This window comes from Rutidosis leptorrhynchoides, chromosome 6 (genome assembly GCF_046630445.1).
Source record: "Rutidosis leptorrhynchoides isolate AG116_Rl617_1_P2 chromosome 6, CSIRO_AGI_Rlap_v1, whole genome shotgun sequence".
In the NCBI taxonomy this organism is placed as follows: domain Eukaryota; kingdom Viridiplantae; phylum Streptophyta; class Magnoliopsida; order Asterales; family Asteraceae; genus Rutidosis; species Rutidosis leptorrhynchoides.
Window position 1 is genome coordinate 417,767,273 of NC_092338.1, and position 27,568 is coordinate 417,794,840.

The following is a 27,568-nucleotide window of genomic DNA, read 5'->3' on the forward strand; positions in this document are numbered from 1 at the left end:
CATGCAAAATTTCCCTCAAACCTTCGGTATTTACAATATTGCAAAACATTCCCTACTCACATTCATACATAGGTGCGGCACATTATTGATGTGGTGCGGTGCACTGCCCATTTCAGACACAGGTGCGGCGCACTAGTAAGGTGGTGCAGTGCACCAGTAAGGTGGTGCGGCGCACCTGGCTGCTAAAAGTTCTTGTTCTTACATGTTTTTACGTTTTTGCATTCGCTCTTCGTGTTCATCATAGTTTAATCCGTTTATTGTTAGTGAGTTGCCCGCCAACTAAAAAGAGCGATTGAGAGTGGATTTTAGGTTCGATAGTGTCGAGAAGGTAATTATCCATTGGTGACCGTACTTTCGTAAAAGCACCATTGGGCTGTGTCTCTTGTCCGAATTAGGTGAAACAAAGCTTCAAACAAATAGGTTGAATAATTCACTTCACTGATTTGACATCACTTTCCTCGTCGATTCTTTCCCTCGTTCTGAATATCATGGACATATCAACTTTCCATGCAACACATTTTTTTCGATCTTGTACTCGCTTGCTTCGCATAGACTACGTTAGGGCTCACTCGTTATTCTTAACAATCTATTCATCAATTAATTCTCAAAATCCTTTGGAACTTTGACTTTTTAGAAAGAAAAAAAAACAAATCAAAAACCTATTAAACCTTTAAATTGATCCCTCAAAAGCGTCAGATTCTATCTATGATTGATTTTAGGGCTAATGAAATGTTTAAAAATCAATAGATAAACCTCCAGATCACACCAACGACCTATTCAGTTGACTTTTTAAAAATGGTCATCTCTCTAAACTCAGATCTAACAAGAAATTATATGTAGCAGATCGTTTAGGATACACTTTCTGTTCCTCTGATAGCAATTGTAGTGGGAAAAAAAATGTGCTAGGTTACTTTTGCAAGTGAAACAAAAATCAAGTAAAGAGTAGGGGATGTAAATATGAAAAACTCAAGAACAAGTATGAAATTATTAATGGAATAATTCTTTCTACATTATCTTACAATGATTCTTAAACTAATCTAACGTTCATGTTCTTGTTATGAATTAACATGTAACTATGGTGATCTAAGGGTGTTCGGTTTTGGTTGAAAATGGTGAAACTAGGAGATGGTTCAAAAGGTTGCGTGTGTTTCTTGGTTTGTGTGTACCAAAACTATAAGACCATTGATAACGCAACGTTTGTAGCCCAAACCACGCTTTGTTGGCATCACAAACGCCCCACAAACGCCTGTAATGTGGCTTTTGTGGGTAAAATTGGGTTGGGCGCATATCAATCTCAAACGCAAGGAAGGGGTTTATTGCTGGTGATGTAGGGCTTCTTCATTAGTTGGATAATAAATCAGTTAATTTGAGATGTATATATGCTACGAAATTATTGATGGATTTGCAAAGAAAAATAAAGGGTTTGAGACCTGAGTCTGACGAAGAAGAAGACTACAATATTTAGGAATTTTATTAAAATTACAATTTAACCCCTAAAGTATATTATAGTTTACAAACTAAATATTATGTCTTGTAAAGTAAAGAAAATGTTATTTAATTTTATGTACATTTTTAATTTTATTTATTAAGTATTTTATGTTTAATTTTATCTTGTTCTTTTCAAATTAAAATAATACAATAAACAATATAAAAGTTAAAATTAATGTCACGTCAACGTCATCTTACAAACCCCTCATTACAACTTCCATTTCTCCTGTTATAGTCATGTCAGCGACAATACACAAAAAGTACTCATCTTCCACTCCACATATGCGTCATCATTATCCGTGGCCTAAATAAGGGTGTATGTTTGTGTAATCGGTTTTTTTTTTTTTTTTTTTTAAGTAAGGAGGATTGGTGTGTCAACTTCAAGGTGTAATGTGCCTTTTTTTTTTTTTTTTTTTTTTTTTGTACATACCCAAAAAACCGTATGTATGAGGTTGTTGGTCAAAGAGTTGGCAAAGGGATGAATGTATAAGTTGATTTGGTTGTTGTTGTGCAAGAGTTGTGAGGGCTATTGTGTAGGGGAGGTAATATTGCCATTGTTTATATTATTAATACAATTCACACCAATTAATTAGAATATGTTTATATTCTAAAAAAAACTCTATATAAATCAAACTCATATTCATGGTTATTTCAGCAAATTATAAATGTTACCAAATAATAATGTCTACTTTAGAAAAGCGTGATAACCTTTTCATCCTAACACTCACAAACGATAACAACGTAGATAATGAACGTCGTTACCTCTACCCAAAACTCATCCCCTCTATCCGATCAGCTCTCGCTACCGCTAAGACCCAATCCACTCGAGGCTCTGTCTTAATCACCATTGCGCAGGGAAAATTCTATTCAAATGGTTTGCTAAATCCATCGCTTATTGCATCTTCTTCCAAAGATGGTCATGATCGAGTCCTCCATGGGCTAGCCATGTTCAAGGCTTTAGTAGCCGACTTAATATCCCTCCCTATGCCTACAATTGCGGTGGTAACTGGTCATGCTGCTGGTGGGGGATTGGTACTTGCATTATGCCATGACTATGTGCTAATGCGACGTGATCGAGGTGTTTTGTATATGAGTGAGGTTGATGTAGGGATGTCTATGCCTCGGTATGGGATTGAGGTGATTAAAACTAAGGCGGGGGACCCGAATTACCGACGTGATATTTTGTTGCGTGGAGTAAAGGTGAAGGCGGACGAGGGCGTAAAGATGAGACTAATTGATAAGGTTTATGATAGCCTTGAGAGTGTGGTTGAAGGTGGTATGAGAATGGGGGAAGAATTGGCCAAGAGGAAATGGGATGGTGAGGTTTATGCTGAAATACGAAAGTCTTTGTATCCTGAGTTATGTACAACACTCGGATTGGGTTTCAAGGTTGTCGTAAAACCTAGGCTTTAAGTGTTCGATCGCACGATAATCTGGTTGGTTGAGGTTTAGAACCGTGTGAATCGCCGGGCAAAAAAAAAGTCGAATAAAAGGAGTTTCGGCCTATCTAAAATAAAGTTTTATAGGTCCTAATCAATGGTATGTCTACATCGATGTTTATGTTGAAGTTGTATAGTAATGCAAACATAATTATATGGTTAAATTTGTGTGGACTTTTGAGGTGACACACTAACTAGGACTCAATCACAGAATAAATACAAATAAATTTAACTCATAATTGGAGTTAAGCTAGCAATTAAAACAATCAAGCAATGCATAAAAGACTAATCATTGTAAAAACAGATAGTTAAAACAGATAATACCAATAATTTTTGCGTAAAAAATCCAAATTAATGCTAGTAATATTTAACAAAGTGAAGGTCAGCAGCCTCCAGTTCGCTTTTGGCCTCCAGAACGATTTTTAGTTGAAAACTAAAACCTAAGATAATCATCATTAAATTAAAATAGGGTTTAAACTTGGGATTTTAAATTGAAACTTTCGTGCAGGCCATGTTACTCTCTTAACCGCCAGCTCTTATTTTTTAATTGTGATCCCACTCCAATCATTTTGATCATTATTTTTTTTTTTCAAAAAGTCTAAATCCGTTTTTTAATGGTCTCATAATTGTAAAAAATAAGTAAAACCTTCTAGAATGTTCAACCTAGTTTTCTTCGTGCATTTTTTTTCTTCGTCTCAGTAGACATGACAATGAATCGTACATGAATCGAGTGACGCTATATGCGTATCCATTTAATTTTTATCCATCCATATCCAATGGATTAAACGAGTTAATGAATATATATTGAATGTTCAATAAATACTATATAATATTTAGTACTCCCTCTGTTCCAAATCTATAGTCCATTATTTCATTTTAGGATGTCCCAAAGTAATTGTTCACATCCATAAATGGAAAAGAATAATGTGATAAAAGTCTTTTGTGCCCCTACTTTATGCATGTATGACAAAAATATAGGCAAAAGGTAAGGGGTAATACTGGAAAGTAAATAGAAAAGTACATGTGACACATATTTTTTCTTAAACTGTGTGTTTTTTGTCTGGAGACAATAAATTTGGGACGGAGGGAGTATTATCTAATAAAAGCAAAACGTAATATAACTAAAGTATATATAATGTGACTTAATTAAAATATATCCACAAAAATGTGTAATTTTTGTCAAAGATATAACAAACACAAGGATTTTAGTAGTTTGGGAGGATGTTAACTAACCCTTTTTAATCCACTCTACGATACGTCATGTCGAGAGTTTAGCTTCACTTAATTGATTAACTGCTATGTAACTAAATGTTTATCTAACATGCTTAGTTAATATGTCTAACATAATTATTACAAGTATACATGCTTAAATGAATACTTACCATAAGATCAAACCATATGAAACTAAATCATATGATATGGTTGACAACTTGTAACAATTATAGATCATGTCTTTACTGATTTATTGAACTCAAATCACTTTAGGTAACGACACTTGAATAAAGACATGAAATGCCACGATAAGACCACGTGATATCAATTGTCTAAATTAAACATACTTAGAACATGGTCTTATCAAATAACACTATTGATCTAAGACTCTGTTTGACTCAAGGAATTCAATGGAATTCTGGCAGAATTGGAATTGAATTTAGACACTCATCATGTCTACTAATCAATTACAATTCCTCCGGAATCCCATTGGATTCCGTGATCCAAACGGAGCCTAAGTGTACTAATGCTATTTGTTTTACACTTAAAATGACTATGGGTTAGTCATAAGATTATTCAGTTATACCAACATTTATTGGGTTGTTCAAGTGACTAAGTAGGTAACATGTATTGATCATTTTAAGTGTAAAACAAATAGCATGTATTGATCAAAACCATGTTCTTAATATTTTAAGATGTAAACACATATGATTTGGCTTGTTAAGTAGCATGCAATTAGCTAGGTGTTTCTAATCACTTAAGTATGTATTCAAGTAGGCACATAGATTAGTACACTTAGATCAATAGTGTTATTTGATAAGACCATGTTCTAAGTATGTTTAGACAATTGATATCATGTGGTCTTATCTTGGTTAATCATGTCTTTATTCGAGTGTCGTTACTTGAAGTGATTTGAGTTCAATAAATCAATAAAGACATTATCTAGAATTATTACAAGTTGTCAAACCATATCATATGATTTAGTTCCATATGATTTGATCTTGAGGTAATTACTCATTTAAGCATGTATACACTACTACATTTATTCACATCTAGACCCCTACATCTAGACCTGTTTAAAACTAACAGGTCTTAATAATTGCTCCGGTCAAAAAACTATGTGTTAACACGTCTACTTAATTATTCTTAATACGTCTATTTAACATATTTTTGTACCTCCAAAAATTATGTATCAACACGTCTACATAGCAAGTTTTAACACGTCTACAAAGAAAATACTAACACGTCTATATATAGTCTACAAAACAACCGGTTTAACTATAATTCTCTATAAAGACCGGTCTACATGCAAATACACGGAACCAGTCTCTATAAGACTATAACTCTTCTTTTACACTAAAAATCTCAAAAAAATTCATTCCCAATTTCCCTCCCGTTTTTACCTCCAAATTTCTCTCAAAATTTATAACTATATACCCACTACTATCTTCCTCTAATCACAGCACTTCATTAAAGGAAAATAATTTTTTAGACTACCATTTTAGACTACTTAATCAACCTACTCAATACGAAGTTGACACATGTACTCCTTTTTATTATCCATTAGTTACCTATTTAAACAATTATATTATGCCAAAATTGCCCCTTTCAATCACTTGGGAATTTGGGATTTTTACTGCACGTGATTTCACAATGAAAATCGATTCATTAAAATTAAATGCGTCGTATGAGATTCTTCATCAAATAACTACCAATTCTTTAGCAATATCAAATACAAAAATAAAACCCTATAAAAATCTCGAATTCAATAAGAAAGAAGATGAAAACAACAAGAAAGCATGAACGTTTGAAAGGTTACGGTGGTGATGCCTGTGACCAGTATAACAACCCTCATATTTCCATATCTGAATTGACTAATTTGACTATAGGGTTGTTATCCATACGTAATATATAATTAAATTTGACATTGATCAAATATTTAGTTTTAGTCGACACTTTTTGTTAACTAAAGTTTACACTAATTATATAAAATAACTTTAGTTAATATTAATATTAATGCGTATTATATTTAAAACTATATGAAACATAATTATTAATTAAATGATAAGTTATTTTAATCATTATATATATATTTTTAGCTTATAAAAAAAAGAGATTTTTTTTATAAATTAAATAATGAGCCCATGAATTTTGATTAAATATTTTCAAAAACAAAAACTTATTAAAAATATTTTTAACATGTTTTTATTTTTTGTCAAAATTGGCACCTTTATTTTATTTATATTTTTTCTTTTCACCAACCATTTTTTTCCTATAAATACCCGCTTCCATTTCATAAAAACTTGTATCAAATCTTTGAAAAAACTCTCTCACAAACTTGAGAAAGTACTTGAGGTATTTTCTATATTTTTTATCGAATTGCTTTTATTTTTTTGTATATTCTTTAAAAATTCGAATTTAATATATATAAATTATTTTTACATGTTATAATTAGTATTATAAGTATTAGGATGTATAAAAATAATTTTGATAATTTATGGAATATTATTTATAATTAAATACAAATTATGTAGTATTTAAACATAAAAACAATATAAAATTCGTAATAAAATATTAAACAGTAATAAAAAAATTATAATTTTTTTTGAGATTATTATACTTTTATAAACGAGAAAAAATTTTAAAACTTAAATAAATGGGAGGATTAGTATTTAAAAAGAATTTACTTTTTCATTATTCTAAATCGAGAGAAATAATATAGAAAATACAAAATAAATACAAACATGTATTAAATATTTTTATAAAATTTTTATATGATTAGTAGCATCACTAGATACTTTAAAAAAAATATAAAAATTAATTTTAAATTATTTTTCCTATTTATCTAATTATAGGCCGATTACAATGGTTAAATAATTAGAAAACATTAAATAAATAATATTTTGATATAAAATTTGATTTAATAATTTTTATAACATTTTTACATAATATAGAACCTGTAAAAAATATAAAATTATTTATTTAGGTCGATTTAATATTTATTACCTAATTAAATTTGATTAATATAAACCGAGTATATATATAAAGAAAAGTGGGAAATAAATACAAAAATTTGATAAAATTATTTTTATAAAATATCCTACTGAATTGTATAATTAACTAAGTTTATAAAAATTATAAATATAATATTTAATGAGTTAATATTCGAATTAACATATATTAGTATGATTTTCGATTAACATAAGTATATTACATATACTAAATTAATATTATTATTATAACTTAAGGTTAATAGCTAAGTATACTATATAATAAAGTATAATGCTGATAATGTAAGTTAATAACAATACATTATTAATAAACACTTATTTTATAACTATACTAATTTAATAATAATAATAACTTATAGTATATAATATAAGATAATCAAATTGTTAATACATTAATAAATATAATATAACATATATATTAACATATAAACCTAAAGTGAAGGTTAATCAAAAATAATGTACAATTCATGTGAACTTCATCGCTACTCACGGTCGTAAGTGAATGATGTCTAGGTTGCTATTTATGGGTAAGCTTGTGGATCTCGAATGCCATGACTTAGATTCTGGTCAAGAGTCCTGGGCCCCCGGTTACATCTGGTTATTCCTGACTTATTTGATAGAAACGAAGTTTGAGTAAAGTTGTCCAACGTCTTGCTAAAGATTAACCCGAACTTTTTAAAATTGGAAAATTACTATAAGTGGAAACTTTCCATAAATAGTAACCTTCCGAAAATGGAAATTCTTTAGTGAACCATCACTATCAATATAGTACTATATACTATTGTCTGTTAGGCAATGTCTGATCATACGTTCTATCTCTAGGTTGAGATCTCGGTCACGTCCTTCCGTTCAATTCTTTCGTGGAATACTCTTTTATGCTACTAAGGTGAACTTCATAGCCCCACTTTTTATTGTTTCATAACTGTTTTACAACTTTTAGGGTGAGACACATGCTTGCTTTATAACTGTTTTACGCTTAGACACAAGTACTAAATTGTTAACTATGATGTCATGCTTTGATTCTTTGATTCATGCTAAATCCCTACCGTAATATCGTTAATTGCTACGTTTAAATGCAAACTTAATTATTGTGAGTAGGCCTATTGAGAGTAACGTCTCTAACCATTCGACCGTTGGTCTTTGGTTACATAGTAATGATTCCACGACACTGACAGTACAAGGTGTCATAGGGTAAACTTGTTTAGTAGCGATATTACAAAATGCAGCAACACTTTTAGATTGATATTTCTATATCAATCAACTTTAAACTAAATCTTGTGGTCTAAAACTTTGGATATTATTTATAAACCTGTGAATTTCACTCAACCTTTTTGGTTGACACTTTAAGCATGTTTTGTCTCAGGTGATGATTGAGCTATCTGTTTGCAACTTTGTGATGATAGATTTGATGCTTGCATGGAGTCCACATCGCATATTATATTTTAGTTCATAAACATTTATTTTACGTTTTAATAATAATGTAAACATGTATTACTGCTTCCGCTGTTTTATTAACAAAGGTTTTATTTAAAAAGTCTCATATAGAGTCGTTCTCGTTTATACAACTATGTTATGATATGATTAGTCACAATTACCCCTGGTCCATTTTGGGGGGTGTGACAACCGGTTTGACGGTAATGGTGACCGGTCCGACAGTAATTGTGAGGGTCGACTGGAGAGATGGTAACGATGGTGGTGCAAAATATATATACTGATTTCATTCAATTATGAACATCTAATCTCACAAATTTCACAAATTCGATGTAGTTTTGGGTATATGGAATTAAACAGAACTTTGTTAAATCCAGATTATTTAGTAAACAATATAAACTGCCTAATGTTATACGTAGTAATAGATAATATAATATTACAAAGGCTAAAAATTAACATAATCTTATAGTCCCCGGTAGGGCGGTAGGTATAAATTTGTGTAAAATACTTTAGGGGCATAGAGTTTTGCAATCTGCATTCTATTCTGTAGTCTATTAAACGAAATGTGGCCGCTGAACATACGTAAAATATTAATAGGGTTTTTCAAAGTACAAAAATCCTAGTTGATTGAAAAGGGCAATTACGGCATAAAATAATAGTTTAAATATTTAATAAAAGAATAATAAAATTGAGTACAGGTGTCAACTTCCTATTTAGTAGGTTAATTTTGTAGGCTAAATTGGTAGTCTAAAAAATCAAACCTGTTGTAAATTTAGTAGTAAAATATGAATGGTAATTAGTCAAATATGGATAGTAAAATTTGTACTATATATATGTGGATAATGAACACACATATACACACCATTTTTCTTACATATAAGAAATATACTCTCTCTCTCTTCCATTACTACTCTCTCATATTTAAGGATTGTATAGGCTTAGGTCAAAATTAGTTATAAGCCTACTGAATTATAACACGTTATCAGCACGAAGAGCTTAGTGTAATCAAAGGATATCTCAAACGATCACGAGTCACTAATCAAGGTATGAAATTATTAAGGTTTTTCAGACTCGGACATATCAAATTTTGGACTACTAACATTTTGAACTACTAATTTTTATTAAGTTCTTAGTGCATTTGTATTGTTCTTATTATATGGTTGGCTCTGCCACCTAAATTATATATGGTCGACACTGTCGCCTAACTATCATTTATGTTTACTAACTTTTATTAACTTCACTAACATTTATATTTATGTTATTTAAGTTATATATGGCCGGTTATACCGCCTGAATTATATTTTCTGTAATCTAACTCTTATTAACTTCACTAACATTTATATTTATGTTATTTAAGTTATATATGGCCGGTTATACCGCCTGAATTATATTTTCTGTAATCTAACTCTTATTAACTTCACTAACATTTATATTTATGTTAATAAGACCTCATGATTGTACGCAACATGTCATTTGACAACACGGTACTTTATGTACGCAACACGTCATTTGACAACACGGTACCAAGGGTCGAGATTAATTCCGATCAATACGAATACGACGGGGTCTTTATATGTTATCTAACATTTATGATTACTTATGCAATTAATCATTATTTATTTCATGCATACTAATGTTTATTCTTAAATTTATAATTTTAAAAGTTAAAATAAAAAAATAGTTTGTATTTTTATTAAAAGTAAATCTTAAAAGTTAAAATAAGAAAAAGTAGTTTGTACTTTTATTAAAAGTAAATCTTAAAAGTTAAAATACAAAAAGTAGTTTGTATTTTTATTAAAAGTAAATCTTAAAAGTTAAAATAAGAAAAAGTAGTTTGTATTTTTATTAAAAGTATATCTTAAAAGTTAAAGTAAGAAAAAAAGGGATGGTAAAATGGAATAGTTTTTTTTTTTGTCAAAAATGAAGTATTGAAAATGAAGTGGTCTCCTTCTATAACTAAAAAAATATATATATATACTTTTATCAAATGAATTTTTTTGTGGCCGACAATTTCAAACACGAGTCCGTGTTTAGTTTATCAAGAATATCTCTTGCTTTGGTGAAAGGTCACGATCACGATATCAGGTGTTGTGAAAGAATTAAAAAATTGGTCAAGTAGCCTTTTAAAAACTATAAAAAAAATTTAAACAAAAAGTTTTTTTTATATATTTATAATTTACGGGTAACGTAAAAAAAGGAAGTTTTTTTATAAAAAAAAAACAAAGAAAGTGTTTAAATGAGTTTTACAGAAAGGGGGAAAGCAAAGTAAAAAAAAACTTTTTTCCAAACAAAGGTAAATGAAAGTAGGACTTAATACAAGAAAAAAGTAAACATCTCCTAGACGTGATAAAATCTATCAATGATAAGTATTAGACTTGATGAGCTAAATGTGACAAAAATGTTTCAACATGTCTTATGTTAATTTTTTAAAATAAGTTATTATTATTCCGAGTTTAACACATATACATATGTTAATTAAAAACAACCTTTTTGTTCTTATGTAGTGTTGGGTTGCAATTTTGGTTGTATGCCATAATTCCATCCAGTAGAGTGACAATAGAAAACTTTTGATGATAATCAATAAAAAACTTTTTTCCAAACTTGTCAAATGTTTTGTTAAAAACGTGACCGTTGAAAAAAGGAGGTTGAATAATAAAACTTAAAAAACAAATTATTTTTTTTAAGAGTGTGCATCAAAATGGCCCGTTTAATAATGGGGAGTAAAAATATAGTCAAATTGTTTCAACGAACAAGGGTTCAATTGGATGTCTCTTAAAAAAAAATCCGCGGGTACGGGTGATGGATCCAATGGATCCGCATCCACGACCCGCGGGTGCTATCCCTAATTGTGACAAGTACAAATCAACTAAAAGTCTAAAAAATAAATGCTCTTATAGGGACCAAATGTTCACAATAATTGCCTAAGATAGATATGAAACAAATAGTTCATAAAAAAAAAGGGTCGTTGTGCGTTTTCGGGATGATAGCCGAAATACACTTACAAAAGTAGGTCAGCCGTCAATTCTTTATGGCCATATCAACGTAGATCAATAAAATCATTTATGGTTTTGATAAAAAGATTAATTAAAAATTAATTATTTTTTTTTGGTCTTGGATTCTCGGTAACAAAAGCAAAGGTTGTTTTTAGTTGCCACAACAAACAAGACAGAGGTTGTTGACTTTTGTTGTTAAACATGGCACAAGTGAACAATAACAATAGATTATTGTTTTTGAAAAGAATAATGATGCGTTAATTTTATTGTATAAAATAAAATTAAAGAAAATGGTTTTCATTGATGACTATGAACAAACGCAAACAAAGTGTTTGTGGTATTTGGTGATTAAAAAAAAAAGTGCATCTAAAGCTTCTACTGAAAATAATATGCATCTAAAGCTTCTACTGAAAATTAATGTGCAAGGTACAACGTATAACTATATGGTCAAATTCATTTGAGCCTTCGGAGTCACAAGTATATGATGTATATATATATTACTCAATTAACAAAATAGTAAATCTAAATTAATTCATATGAATAGTAAAACGAAATTAATTAATTTACTATTCACATAAAAAAGCGCATATGATAAAAAGCGCATCGCATATGATAAGCGCATATGATAAAAAGCGAATATGATGAAAAGCACAACGCATATGATGAAAATCTCATATGATTAAAAGCGCATATGGTGAAAAACACAGCGCATATGATTAAAAGCGTATATGGTGAAAAGGATATATGATAAAAAAAAAAACACATATGGTGATTTATAAAAAAAAAAAAAAAAAAAACACATATGGTGATTAATGGAAAGCACATATGGTGATTAATGAAAAGTATATTGTGAAAAAGAATCACAAATGTTTCTTGAAAGAATTCAAGGTAAGATATATGAACCAATTCATCCATCATGTGAACCATTTTGATATTTCATGGTTCTAATAGACGCATCTAGCGGATGGTCTCATATTTGTATGTTATCAAGCCGTAATATGGCATTTGCAAAGTTTCTTGCACAAATTATTAAATTGAGAACACATTATTCTGATTACACCATTAAAAGGATGAGACTTGATAATGCTGGTGAGTTAACATCTCAAGCATTTAATGATCATTATATATCTACAGGGATTGTTGTTGAACATCCAGTTGCTCATGTGCATACACAAAATTGGTTTAGCTGAATCAATAGATAAACGCTTACAGCTAATAACTAGACAATTGATAATGAGTACAAATCTCTCAATATTTATATGTGGACATGTAAATTTACATGCTGCGACATTAATTCGCATTATACCATGTGGAAGTCGTAAATATTTTCACTTAATACTTGATTTTGGCCAAGAGCCAAATATTTTCTACCTTAAAACATTGGTTGTGCAGTGTATGTTCCAATTGTATCACCACAACACAATAAAATGGTTCTTCAAAGAAAGATGATAATATATTTTGGATATAAAACATCTTCAATCATAAGATATATTGAACCCATGATGGGTGATGTTTTTACAGCACGTTTTGCTGATTGTCATTTTAATAAAACATTGTTCCCTAGATTAGGGGGAGAAATAAAAATAAAAAATAAAATGATGCTTCATGATGCGAACATCAATTAAGGTATATTGAACTCGCACAAAAGAATGTGAAACGAAAGTTCAAAAATAATGCATATGCAAGAACTTGCAAATTAATTACTTTATGCATTTACAGATATAAAAAAGTGACTAAATCATATATACCAGCGATAAATGCTCCAGCTCGAACTGAAATTCCAAAAGCTGGCAATAATGTCACTGTTGAGTCTTTGCCACGCATCAAACGTGGAAGATCAATTGGTTCCGAAGATAAAAATCCTCGAAAAAGAAAATCAGCTGATAATGAGGTAAGAGAAAGTGTTCAAGAAGAACCACAAATCAATATTCCTTCTGCAGAGGATATTGATAAATGTAAATACTAAAATTGCGATAAATTATGCAATATTATGGAACCGAAATGAAACTAAAATATCTATGAGATATTTTCATATAATGTTACAATGACATCATGAATAAAGATGATGATCTGGAACTAAAATCTGTCATTGAATATACAAAATGGACATGATTGAGCTCAATGGAAAGGAGCAATAAGAGCTGAATTAGAATCGCTCGATAAAAGAAAAGTTTTCGGATCAATCGTTATCACTTTTAAAGATGTGAAACGTATGGGATACAAATGAATTTTTATCCGAAAAGAAATGTGCAAATGAAGTTACAAGGCAAAACTAGACTTGTAACTCAATATTTCCCACAAAGACCAGAAATGAATTAGGAGGAAAAATTATCCTCCTGTAATGGATACAATTACTTATTAGATACTTAATCAACCTGGTAGTTATTTAAATGCATCTCATGAATGTTGTTACTACTTATCTGTATGGATCACTTAATAGTGATATATATGAATATACCTAAAGTGTTAAGGTATCATAAGCATCTAATGTAAAACCCAAGGGAATATATTCCATTAAATCACAAAGATTTCTAAGTGGGTTTATACAAACGGGGCGTATGTGGTATAACCGATTAAATGACTACTTGATAAAAAAAAGGGTATAAATATAAACTTATTTTGCACGTATGTTTTATAAAAACAATGTTCGGATATGAGATCGTAGTTGTTTATGTCAATGTTCTTAACATCATATGAACAAATAAAGAGATCTATGAAATCATTCAACTTCTAAAGAATTATTTTGAAATGAAAGATCTTGAAAAAACCAAGTATTACCTTGGATTGCAAATTGAGCATATGCCTAATGGTTTACTTGTACATCAAACAACTTATACCGAAAAGATTTTAAAACATTTTTTTTAAAGACAAACTCATTGTTGTTAGATCACTCAATATTGACACTGATCTATTTCATCCCTACGAAGATCATGAAAATTTTAACAGATCGGAAGTTCTATATTTTAGTGCAATTGAGGTTCTTATGTATCTTATAGATTATACAAGATCTGACATTTCTTTTGCAGTTAATTTGTTGACAAGGTTCAGCTCAGCCCCTACCAAAAGACATTGGAATGGGATCAAACAAATAGTTTGATACCTTCGGAGAACTACTGATTTATAATTATTTTATTCTAACAACTCGAAACAAGATTTGTTTGGTTATACAGATGCAGATTATTTATCCGATCTACATAAAGCTAAATCTCAAACTGGATATGTATTCCTAAATGGAGGCACCGCAATATCATGACGTTCTCAAAACAAACACTTGTTGCAACATCATCAAATCATGCCGAAGTGATTGCATTACATGAAGCTACTCGGGAATGATTTTAGTTAAGATCAATGATACAAATCATTATTGATTCTTGTGGACTAGAACGCTATAAAAGCCTAACAACTATCTATGAAGATAATACAGCTTACATAGTACAAATGAAAGAAGAGTATCAAAAAATGACAGAACAAAACATAAATGTTGACGAGGCGCTAAAGTTATAAACAGTCTCAACGGTCATAAGTTTGATGGAAAAGAATGGTATATTAGTAAGGCTCAGAAAAAGACTGAAAGGGAATAGGAATTGAAACAACAGTTTGAACAAACCATGAAGGAGACTGTAGACAAATCACGTGGACCAAACTTGTACATAAAAGATTTAGATGATACAGTTTCAGATGAAAACCTCAGATTCTTCTCATATACTCAAGATCTCGTAAAAGACAACCAGATTAAAATGAGATACGTTCAATCAACAACTCTGTTGATCTTTATACCAAAGCACTGTCAATCGCTGTTTTTCAAAACATACATTCACAATATTGGCATGAGGCAAGTTCAAAAGATGTGACGACTCAGCGTTGTCTACTTGAGGGGGAGTCAACTCTATGCTGCACTCTTTTTCCCTTAGCTAAAGTTTTATCCCACTGGGTTTTCTTTAGCAAGGTTTTTAACGAGGCAGTATTAATTGCTCTTTAAAAAAAAATTACCATCCAAGGGGGAGTGTTGTAAATTTAGTAGTAAAATATGGATGGTAATTAGTCAAATATGGATAGTAAAATTTGTACTATATATATGTGGATAATGAACACACATATACACACCATTTTTCTTACATATAAGAAATATACTCTCTCTCTCTTCCATTACTACTCTCTCATATTTAAGGATTGTATAGGCTTAGGTCAAAATTAGTTATAAGCCTACTGAATTATAACAAAACCATCTTTTTATTAGCTCGCCAATAATTTTCATTACAATCGTCAATTACAATTAAGCCTTCGTCTGATCTATGACATCAGGGTATTACACTGTATTTTACTTTTCTCTATTATTAGTCATGGATGGATTTTGAAACAAAACATTCTCATTCATGAGATGACACATCTCTTAGATAATTACTTATTATCACAGCTTCATATTTAGATAGTAGTAATTGTTATTTGTTTAATATACATGATGATCTTTTGGCATATAAATTAATTATATATTATTGAACAAGTTTATCTAAAGGCTTCAACTTTATGCAGATTTTGTAGTTAAACATCGAAGAAACTGATGGATTGAAACATTCAAATCAGGTATATGGTTACAATGTTTTTTTGTGTGTGTGCGTATCATGATTTCTTGTATTTGTAAATTACTAACCTACTTATCCTCCAGTCAGTGGCGGTACCAGGATTTTTTTTTTCACCAGGGGCAAAAAAAAAAAAATTAAAACCGTAGCAATTTTTTTTGGGCAAAATATGTAGGTTTTGGGACAAAAAATGGAGGTTTTTAGGCAAATTATCGTGGTTTTGGGACAAAATTTGAAGATTTTTGAGCAAAATTTGAAGGTTTTGGGATAAAATTTGGAGATTTTTGGACAAAATTTTAAGGTTTTGGGGCAAAATACTTAAGTTTTGGGGCAAAAAAAACCCACCGGGGACAAAGTCGAAAAATTCAAAGTTTTTACACTGAAAATTGCAAATTCATTGGGCGCGGCTGCCCCCGCTTGTCCCTTCATAAAATCGCCCCTGCCTCCAGTAACAGAGCATTGCAAAATTTGATAATCAACGGTGAATTCTTGATCATAGTTTTGGAGTTGAACAGGATCAGCGATAATTTTTTGAGAATAACAACAGTGAAGAATCAAACATAAAGACAATGGAGATTCAAGTGGAGGCCTTCTGATTTTTTTTTTTTGAAAGGCAGAAGAAAAATTTTATTGATAAGAAAAATTATACAGTACAAGGGAGGCATGAGAGAGTGCCTCTAATATCAGCTACATTAGAAAACAAACACAAAATCACAAAAACTAGCACAATTAGGATCCATAGTTCCTAAAAGAACACGTTCGGGTTGATGAGCCATTGCGACCATATTATAGACTTTCCTCTCGAGCGTTTGGACAACCATTCGAACGATTTGACTTGGATTTCGTTTAGTGTTACAGCTCCGTTTCCTTTTTCCTTTTTAAAAACTGTGAGGTTACGGTTTCTCCAAATTGTAAAAGCCGCTATCCATTCGATTCCTTGCCAGATTTTTGATTCGGTGTTTGTATTGGAGATGCGCGTGTTGCCCTTCAGCATGGTGTCGAAATTTAGAGTGGTTGGAGTCACGACATTGCACCAACGGAACAATCTGTTCCAAATGTCCTCCGCGAATGAGCAGTTGAATAAAATATGGTCGATCGTTTCTACTGTATTGCTACAAATTGGACATAGGACCGTATGTAGGTCTATACCCCGTTTATCTAGCTCGATTAAAGTCGGTAGGCCTTCTGATTTTAATTTTATGTAGTACTACTTCAAGTAAATTAGGGGTTCAATATAAATTCAAATGGTTTATTGTTAATCATGATGTGTGTATTTTGCAAACAGTAGAATTAATTATATATATTCAGTAGAATTAATTATATTGTAATTCTCTTATTTGTAATCTTAATAAAATTTTGTTATACAATATATTAGTACGACTGGAAGTTATATATATAGATTCATGCTTATTGCATATAAAAAATGTTGAAAGTGCACATGAGTTTATAATCACAAAGAAGAGACCGGTTATGTTAATACAATTTAAGCGTGCATAAGATCTCAATAAGACCGGTTTGAACAGGTCTAGAAGCATTTGAAATACCGCCAATTTAACTTTTATCCAGTCTAATTTAACTTATCTAAACGTGTTTAATAACCGGTCCATATAGCTTTGATCAAGTAGACATGCTTCATCTAGACGTGTTCAATAACACGTTTAGATAAGCTTTTCAACACGTCTACATAGCTTTCTTTGTAGTAGTGATAGTAACTAAGCATGTAAAATAAACATTTAGTTACGTAGGAATTGATCATGTTAGTTTCTAAGCATACATAGTAACTAAGCCTGGCAATGTCTAAGCACATAGAAACTACCCATGTTAATTATTTAAGCACATAGTAGCTAATCATGGCAGTCTCTAGTAGCATATTAGTTAAGCATGGTAATTTTTAAGCAACTAATAATATCTAAGCGCATTGCAGTTTATAGCTAAACACATAATGTATAAGTGTACAATAATGTACAACCGAGTTTAGGAGGCCGGGAGTTTCTCCTAATTGAGACTTGATGACCTTTCCTAAGATGCCTAGATAGATTTTAAGGTAATGAAAGTCGTCAAACAGTTATGTGTTCTTGTGATAATTAGTTGTGAATCATAGGCTTGATTAATGAATAATGGTGATAATTATGTTCAAATCTGAAAGTAATTGAACCTTGTTAATTATCTTTTGAAAACTCGTGCAATTATGCATTGGATTGAGGTTTAACCATTAATAGTGCCAAACCATCACTGATCATTAGATTTGAAAGTTGTGTTTTAATCAGTTAAAACTACGCTTGATATATGGCTTAGCCGTGATGTTGACCGTATGTATACAAAGCATGCACGGTCTAACCAACGGTGTCACCGTGATAATTGTTGTGTGCATGCTTTGATTAAAACGACCTTCTTCTTATTTTATCATTGTGTAGTTTTAGCCGTCTGCTAGAGAAAAAATAAGTTTATGAACTTGCGTTTTTACTTTAACATTACATGTCATTGCTTATGATTAGATTAATTACCGAATTACCATTTACCGAAGGAACGCCATTATCGATTATCGGATCCGAATCCAACTTGATCGCTCTGCTAGAAAAAGCTAAGATTTTTGGAGGAAAGCCATCCTTAATCATGCAATTAATCCCCGACAACTCACTCAACTAATTGACCCATATATTAGTTGTTGAAAACACCGATACATCTCGTATTTGATAATCTTTTTGCAGGATAATACTATAGAAGAAACGAGATGAAAGAAAAATGAAATTAAATCATTCATTTATTTATTTTCCTTGGCTTTTTTTTAAAAATTTTTTTGCAAACTAATTTTTTATTTTTTTTTCCTAAATAAAAATTTGAAACATAAGTGTTCGATCATTTTTTTTACAATTAGGTTATTTCATTTAGAGTTGTTAACTCTTTTTAGTATTAGAATGTTTTTGGTTATGTTATTATATCTTTTCTATCAAGCGTATGTTTGGTAAAACTAGCTGCTAACTGGTAGCCAATAGCGAATAGTTGGTAAGTGGTAGCTAGTAACTGATAATTGATAAATATTATGTAGTATCATTTTAGATATATTTAAAAATGTTTAAGAGAGTAACTGGAGCTGTTAAAAAAGCGTAAACTAACAAAAAACTATGAGTTTTTTCTTCTTCTCAAAATTAGTTATAAAAGCTTCTAATTTTTTCCTTCCGTCTAACATTTTAAGCCCTTTTGATTAAAGGAAATGCTTTACAAGATAATAGATCTTTTCAAAAAAAAAAAAAAAAACTTAGAAGTTTGAAACTCCTAATAATACTAAAAAAATTCTTACCAAACATACTCCAATAACAATGAACGCAAGAACAATTCACTTTAACGGGCCGCATCTCTATTCATAACTTTTTTAAAAACCACATAATAATAATAACTAGTTATTGAACCCTCGCTTCGCACCGGGGGTTCGATTTTTAATGTATTTTATTGCGTTTAGTAAAATTATTTTGTGGCTAACGATAATGTCGTTGAAGCGCAACTCGAGTCAAACTAAAAGGTATAACCCGTGAGAGATTTAAATGTTATTTTAAATTAATAATATATGTGCATCTCCGCGTTTCGCTATGAAATTGTCGACTTTTAAAAATTTAACGCAAAATCAACGTGTATGAAAAGTACCCCAAATATTTAGCTTTTTTAAAAAGCGTCCGTTTTGCGTATAGCTAGTGACATTGTGTTCCTAAAATTATTTCGAGTTTAACGATGGTGTCGGAAAAATTTAACTCGTTGCGAGCGAAAATATATGACCCGTTGAATATATGGGTGGAGTTTATTTAAGATTTTTTATGAAAATAGTTATTTGACACTTTACCCCCTGTTTGGGGGGATCGATTTGAATTTTTCAAAAAAAGTGTGGGGGCCTTTGTTGGTAAAATGAAATTTAGTTAAAATAAAAAAAAAGGTGAAAAGTCGAAAATGTCCCTGGTACTATTTATAACTTTTGTCTATTAGTTAATATGTAAATAATAATAATAATAATAATAATAATAATAATAATAATAATAATAATAATAATAATAATAAAAATAATAATAATAACAATTATTATTATTATTATTTATTATTGTAGTAATAGTAAAGTAATAATAAAAATAATATAATAATAATAGTTATTATTAATATAATTATTATTAATTTTCTAATAACAGTCTTAAAAGCTATCATTAACAATTATATATCCAAATATAATGGTACATCAAGGTTTGTTGGAATAGTTACTTTCTTCAAGGGTCTTCCGATGGTGAATGTTCCCTTTTCAGGACTAGCCGTCGCATCGGCGTCACATCGGCACTTTCTTTCCATGACTAAACTCAGAGCTAGACACTCCCAACAGTGAGACTCCGCCTTCCATATTTTTTATTTACTTTTTTTTTTCTAAAATCAAATAATTATAAATATTTATATTATAAATTATAAATACTTAAACATAAAACTAATATTTCATTGAAAATTAAAAAAATTACAATAATTAAAATTTAAAACATTACGACGATAATTAAAATGCGACATAAATTAAAATAAAATACTAGAAACTAAATAATCAAACTACGCGTCTTCGTCTGAGTCTTGCAATTGTCGGTAGTTTGTTGCGTTTTTTCAAGTAACGTTTGCATCATATCTCCACCGACCGCATTTGGATCTTGAACTTGGGGGCGTTGTTTCGATTTGCCTTTGTTTGGGGTTTTTTTGGAACTCATTTTTTGTGTTAAGAAATTGAAAGTGGGTGTATAAAATGACTGAAATGAAAGAAATGGAGGTATTTATGTGTGTATAAAATGAAATGTTGATATGTATATATAGTGTAGAAAAGAAAAAAAATTAAAAATATTAATTTTTGACCGTTGCATGCTGCTGCATTAATTTTTTTTTTGTTTCCAACGGTCCAATTTTCGACCGTTTGTTCGTCCTCACATATGATCAAATTACACGAGCCAGAAAACGAACGGGAGGGCGGCACCCTGGGTGCCCACCTGGGCTACCGCTGCCAACGCGCCCACCTGGGCAGTTGGATGGGCGGGGGTGAGGGTTAGACCGATGGGAGCAGCCTAAGTAAGTGGTTGTTTTCATTGTACAAACAAATTATATATATTTAGAAAATACATAAAGTCGGTGTTAGGGCTATTATAAGAAAAGTCATTATAATTAATATTTGATATTAATTTTTATAAGAAAAATTTACATTTAAATTTATTAAAACATAACCTTAGTTGAAACTATTACATTAAATCATATTTATGTTTATATTTTCCTTGATCATGAAAACATAGTAGATCATGTTAATGAATATTTTACGAAAATCAATACTTAATATCATGTTGGTGAAAAAAACTTAATTTACACCATTGACCAATGTGAATTATACTATATCAATTTGATTTGAATATGAATATGAATATGAATAAATATCAAAAATAAAATGAAGTTGTGATGTGGTCCAGCGGTTGGTGTCATGCCTCCTTTAGAGGAGGTCAGGAGTGAAACTAACTGCTATAAAAAAAAAATCAAAATTAAAATATTATAAATGTAGGTAGATATCCCACTCTTTCACTCCATAAAACATTTGTACTTTATCAACCAATTACTTAAGTCCAAGTCATCGTTTGATTACTTACTATTTATACACACTCATTCCAATTTTTATAACACATTGATCAACTTTTACTAATCAACCACTCTAAAACATCATCATGTGTACATTAAAAAAATACGACAACATTTTCTTCCTAACCTTAACTGGCGATGACCAACACCTACTCAACGCTACCTTCATCTCATCCATCCGATCATCACTCTCCAAAATCAAAACCCCATTCCGCTCCGGGCAGTGGCGGAACTTGAACTCAAAGACAGATGGGGCGGATGTGAAAATTTAATAAATTTTTCATTTTCAGCGGGGGTAAACACTAATAAAAACCTTATTTTTAGTAAAAAAAAAAAATTTTTAGTGTAAAATTTTTTTATCCGTTAAATCCAGGTGGGGCGGATAACCCCTTTGGGTTCCACTAAGATCCGCCCCTGGCTCCGGGATCAGTCCTAATCACAATCACCCAAGGAAAATACTTATCAAACGGCTTCAATCTCAACTACGCCAAATCCAACGACCATGAACTATGTTATATCGATCACTTCCTTGAAATGGTAAACCTATTCAAACACTTGATCATGGACTTCATCTCGCTCCCATTTCCAACAATCGCAAGCGTTACAGGTCATGCAACTGGTGCAGGGCTAATTCTAGCAATTAGTCATGATTACGTGTTAATGTGACGTGATCGTGGTGTTTTGTGCATGAGTAAGATTGATTTAGGGTTAACGTTACCGAAATATTTTGTTGCGATGATTAGGTCAAAATTGGGGAAGCCGAAAGCGATTAGGGTTGTGATTTTGAGAGGGGTGAAGGTTAAGGGGGCGAGGGTGTGTCGACGGGGTTGGCTCATTCGACGCATGATAGCGAACAAGAGGTGGTTAAGGCTACTATAAGCATGGGCCAGGAGTTGGTGAAGAGGAAATGAAATGGTGAATTTTTGGTGAGATTCAAAAGTCTTTCTATTAGGTTGGTTTATTATAATGCCAACTACATATAATTCTTTATAATGTCGTACCTATAGGTTACATTTACATTTTATTGGAAGAAAATTGACCGTTTGCTAATCTGATACAACTTGTGGGCCACACACCTCCTCTCATATGAGACCTTCACACCTACACTAAGGCTTCCAACCAGAAAACATAGCTCGCAATCCGGGAAAAGTTCCCAATTCCAGATTCTCCAATTCGGCAAGTTTTATGAGTGGGAAAGCACTTTTCCGTCTGGAAAACAACTACCCTACAACACTTGATTCCTAGTTCCAGTTTAAAGGACTTCATTCTCACTTCAAACCACAATGATCTCCCACATGGAGATTGAACGAACCTAACTTAAAAATTTCATTTCAACTTATTTGAAATACACATTTATACATTATACCACCAATAAAATTGGGACTCTCGCCGCTACCACGTCTGGTAGATAGATTTTTTATAAAGAGTACATCTTTTAACGTCACCTCATCATATCCACTAATCAACAACCACAAACTATATTAATCCATTTGTGCAATGATTTATCTTGCAATGTATAACCAAGACAGAAACAAAGGAATAGATAATGATTTTATTGCCGAAAGAGTTGTGTCGAAGACATCGTTATGAAACTGTGGATGCTAAGGAAAAAGAAGAGATGTTAACCCCCATCTCTAAAAAGGTTGTCACTTTGATGTACCTTCTTAGCTTAGGCTTGCAACTTCAGTTACATGATAATTAGTATAGGTAAGGTTGTTGGCCTATTACGGGCACATGTAGACGTTATTGTCACTTGAATTTGGTAAGTTTCAATTTAATGTGCAAATATCATGTTCGACAGCCTTAATTAACCGATTCATAGTCCTTGAATGCTTCCTCAAAGAACTCGAGCTATTCTTTTACGACAACAACATTATCATACTTCGGATTTGGCATTTCTATTATTGTCGATCTTATTGGTACTTGTGATTTCTTCAGATGAACTTTGATACAAATGAGATTGCTATGGACTTTGAATTCCCCCATCTCTGAAAATTGATCCCTTTAAATACCATTTTTTAAATTTTCTGTTAACAGCAAAATAACTTTATTAACAATTAGCCATCCTTAACAATACGCTAGAGAAGAGCACAGAACGACTACAATCAGTGTTGTAAAAAGTAGCCGAGACAGGCATCGCAACGGTTTTACCATGTTACTTGTTGCAACGGACCTAGAAACGGTTAAAAAGACGGTCACGCTTAAAAAACGGTCGACAACACCAAAAAAACTGTCATCAACGGCCGAGACGGTTAAAAAAACGTCTGAGACGGTCGAGACGAGGTCGAGACGGATGTTGACTAACGTTGACTTTCTAAAAAAATTTCAAAAATAAACATTTCAAAAATAAATATATCAAACTAAAGGAAAATATATATGGTTACTTTGGAATATTTATGTTTGAAATGTTTATGTTTAAATATATATATAAAAAGTCAACGTTTGTCAACATCCGTCCCGACCCCGTCTCGACCCCGTTTTTCCGTTGCGACATTTTAAGATCCCTATCGTCTCGACCCCGTCTCGCGTCTTTTTAAGCCTTCAATATAATGGTCTCATGAGCCACATATCCCAACGAAGCTATGAAGTATTATCATACTATGCAAATTATAAAATAACCATCTCTTCGTTTTACACCATTACTCTAAAGCAATCTCGCATACAAAGAAAATATGATTCAACGTATTCGAAAGCTACACATTGCGCAACGAGTGTCCTCAACATCAAATTTTTTATCTCTTTGTCGGGTTTCTTTTTGTAAATTCAGTCTTTGTTTTGTATATTACCATTACCATTACCAATATAACTAATAGACAAAATTTGACTTATTTGTTATGAATAGTACTATTTAAATTTTTACTTTTCACAAATATAACCTCTAACTTCCATTAAAATACAAATCGAACCCCCACTTTATACTTATATTCTAACTTATTATTTATCCCATCACTAACACCAAAAAATACTGAATAATAACACCCACCACGCTTTACCGACTTGTACACTGCGCTCAAACAGTAGGACCCACATAGGCCGCTACTGCGCTACATTTTTTTTTGTCTCCAACGATAAAATAAATAACTTTCTTAAAAGGAACAACCCTTCAATGCTACCAAAAGATGTCGAAAAACATTATTTTTTACAAAATAGATCAATTAACTTTAACGCTAAAAGAAGTAACTTTCACAAAAGAAACAACCCTTCAATGTTAGATGTCGAAAAAAAATTATTTTTTACAAAATAGATCAAGACTTTTATTTTTTTAACTCGCATTCAGAACGGAGCCCCCGGCGCGAAGCGAGGGCTCCAGTGTCAAGTGGGCCTTCAAGTACAATAGATACCGAGTTAAGTGTTTGGAAATGTATCCAACTTTACTCAAAGTGCTATTGTATGCACACTATGTTCTAGCGACTTGTATCATCTGATAGACAAAAAAAAACATGAATAGTAATTAGGGGCATTTTCGTCCTTTCATCTTTTTTTTTAATCTTTTAACTAAATTTTATTACACCAACAAAACCCCCACACTTTTTCCACAAATTCAAATCGACCCCCCAAACAGGGGTAAAGTGTCAAATAACCATTTTCATAAAAAAATCTTAAATAAACTTCACCCAAAGATTCAACAGGTCATATCTTCTCGCTCGCAACGAGTTAAATTTTTCCGACACCATCGTTAAACTCAAAATAATTTTAGGAACACAATGTCACTAACTATACGCAAAACGGACGCTTTTTAAAAAACGCTAAATATTTGAGGTACTTTTCATACACGTTGATTTTGCGTTAAATTTTTAAAAGTCGACAATTTCATAGCGAAACGCGGAGATGCACATATATTGTTAATTTAAAATAACATTTAAATCTTTCACGGGTTATACGTTTTAGTTCTACTCGAGTTGTGCTTCAACGACATCATCGTTAGCCACGAAATAATTTTACAAACTAAACACAATAACATACATTGAAAACCGAACCCCCACGCAAAGCGAAGGTTCAAAAACTAGTTTTGATACATTTTTCAGCCACGCGTACACATAACACATGAAAAGATTAAAATATTTTGAATTACAGAAAAATGAGAACTAAAACATTAACAGTATTTTACTCATATCATAATGGAATGAAAATGTGGAGCATGTGGGTTGAGACTTGAGATGTAAGTTTGGTCTCTGAATTATTATGTCCCATGCAAAAAGATTTAATCACGTGGTGACACGTGGTGGGACTTCGTGCAACAACGTCCATCAGATCAGATTAATAATAATAATAATAATAATAATAATAATAATAATTATTATTATTATTATTATTATTATTATTATTATTAACTAGAAAAATATCGCCAGCGCGATGCAGGGGGCGCTTTCCGGTTTCATATTCATGTTTTACGTAGCAATATGTATGTATGGACTTAAAAACGCGTTGCTACGGGTATGGTTGGAAGCACGTGTTCCATGGCAGGAAACTCGTAGAAAAAAGGGGAACTGGAATATCGATATGATGTACTTAGTTTGAGTTGTTTATTGCTCGTGTATGTATACGTATGGAAGATAGCCCAAGATGTTTAACGTTTTTTAAAAAGAGTCCGTTTCGTGCGTACCTAGTTTCGTTGTGCTCGTATTTTTTTTTCAAGTTGGTCGGTGGTGCCGAAAAAATTTAATTCGCATCGAGCGTGAAGGTATGGCCCGTTAAAAATTTGGGTAGAGTTTATTTAAGTTTATCTTAATTAATTAACAATTTTACGTTTTAACCCCCTGATTCAAGGATTGAAAGTGTAAGTTGGATAAAGTTGAGGGAGGTGAGGTTTTTTTTTTTCTCTTATGTCGTTTTGGTGTTTTTTGGTAATTCAACGACCATTTTTTTGTGTTGCTTTTAGTGTATTGTAATATTTTAACGTTTTTTAAAAAGAGTCCGTTTCGTGCGTACCTAGTTTCGTTGTGCTCGTATTTTTTTTTCAAGTTGGTCGGTGGTGCCGAAAAAATTTAATTCGCATCGAGCGTGAAGGTATGGCCCGTTAAAAATTTGGGTAGAGTTTATTTAAGTTTATCTTAATTAATTAACAATTTTACGTGTTAACCCCCTGATTCAAGGATTGAAAGTGTAAGTTGGATAAAGTTGAGGGAGGTGAGGTTTTTTTTTTTTCTCTTATGTCGTTTTGGTGTTTTTTGGTAATTCAACGACCATTTTTTTGTGTTGCTTTTAGTGTATTGTAATAATAATAATAATAAAAATAAAAATAATAATAATAATAATATATAAAATAAAATTAAAAAAATAAAATAATAATAATAATAAAATAATAATAATAATAACAATAATAATAATAATAATAATAATAATAATAATAATAGAAATAGGAGTATAATACACTAACTACTAGTAGTCAAAGTTATCTCGAACACGATTCCTAGTCGTATGTTCCTTTCGGCTTTTTCTTGGTTCACCCTTTTCTTTTTCAAAACACTATATTTGATTTTTTAACTATTTTAAATTAACAATATCGAATAATATAAGAATCGCTAAGATATAACGAATCAATTAAGACAGACCAAATTTTGTGTCCATTTAAGTACCAAACTAACTCATAAATTAAGCTAAAGTTTTGTACTCTTTAGTCTTTACACTAGATAAAGTAAGGTCACGAAACTAATTACTCCGTATTTCTTAATTAACATCTAATCAACTTTCTAAAAGAGAGATAACTTTTTCTTTTTGACCGTTAGTCAACGTGCAAACCACATGCCTCCTTTTTACTTCTATATATCGTAGTATCTATTTATTTATCACCCACA

General features: G+C 31.2%; 1 protein-coding gene across 1 annotated transcript; it reads left to right on the plus strand.

Annotated features, from left to right (window-relative positions):
• The first annotated feature begins 2,169 nt into the window (after positions 1–2,169).
• On the plus strand, positions 2,170–2,901 carry LOC139855135 (enoyl-CoA delta isomerase 2, peroxisomal-like). The gene has a single exon (XM_071844380.1). It carries the CDS (start codon positions 2,170–2,172, stop codon positions 2,899–2,901), a length of 732 nt encoding a protein of 243 aa, XP_071700481.1.
• The last annotated feature ends 24,667 nt before the right edge of the window (positions 2,902–27,568 follow it).

Bases quoted from the DNA above. Each gene is read 5' to 3' on its own strand.
- LOC139855135 (XM_071844380.1), top strand. From the start codon at position 2,170: ATGTCTACTTTAGAAAAGCGTGATAACCTTTTCATCCTAACACTCACA.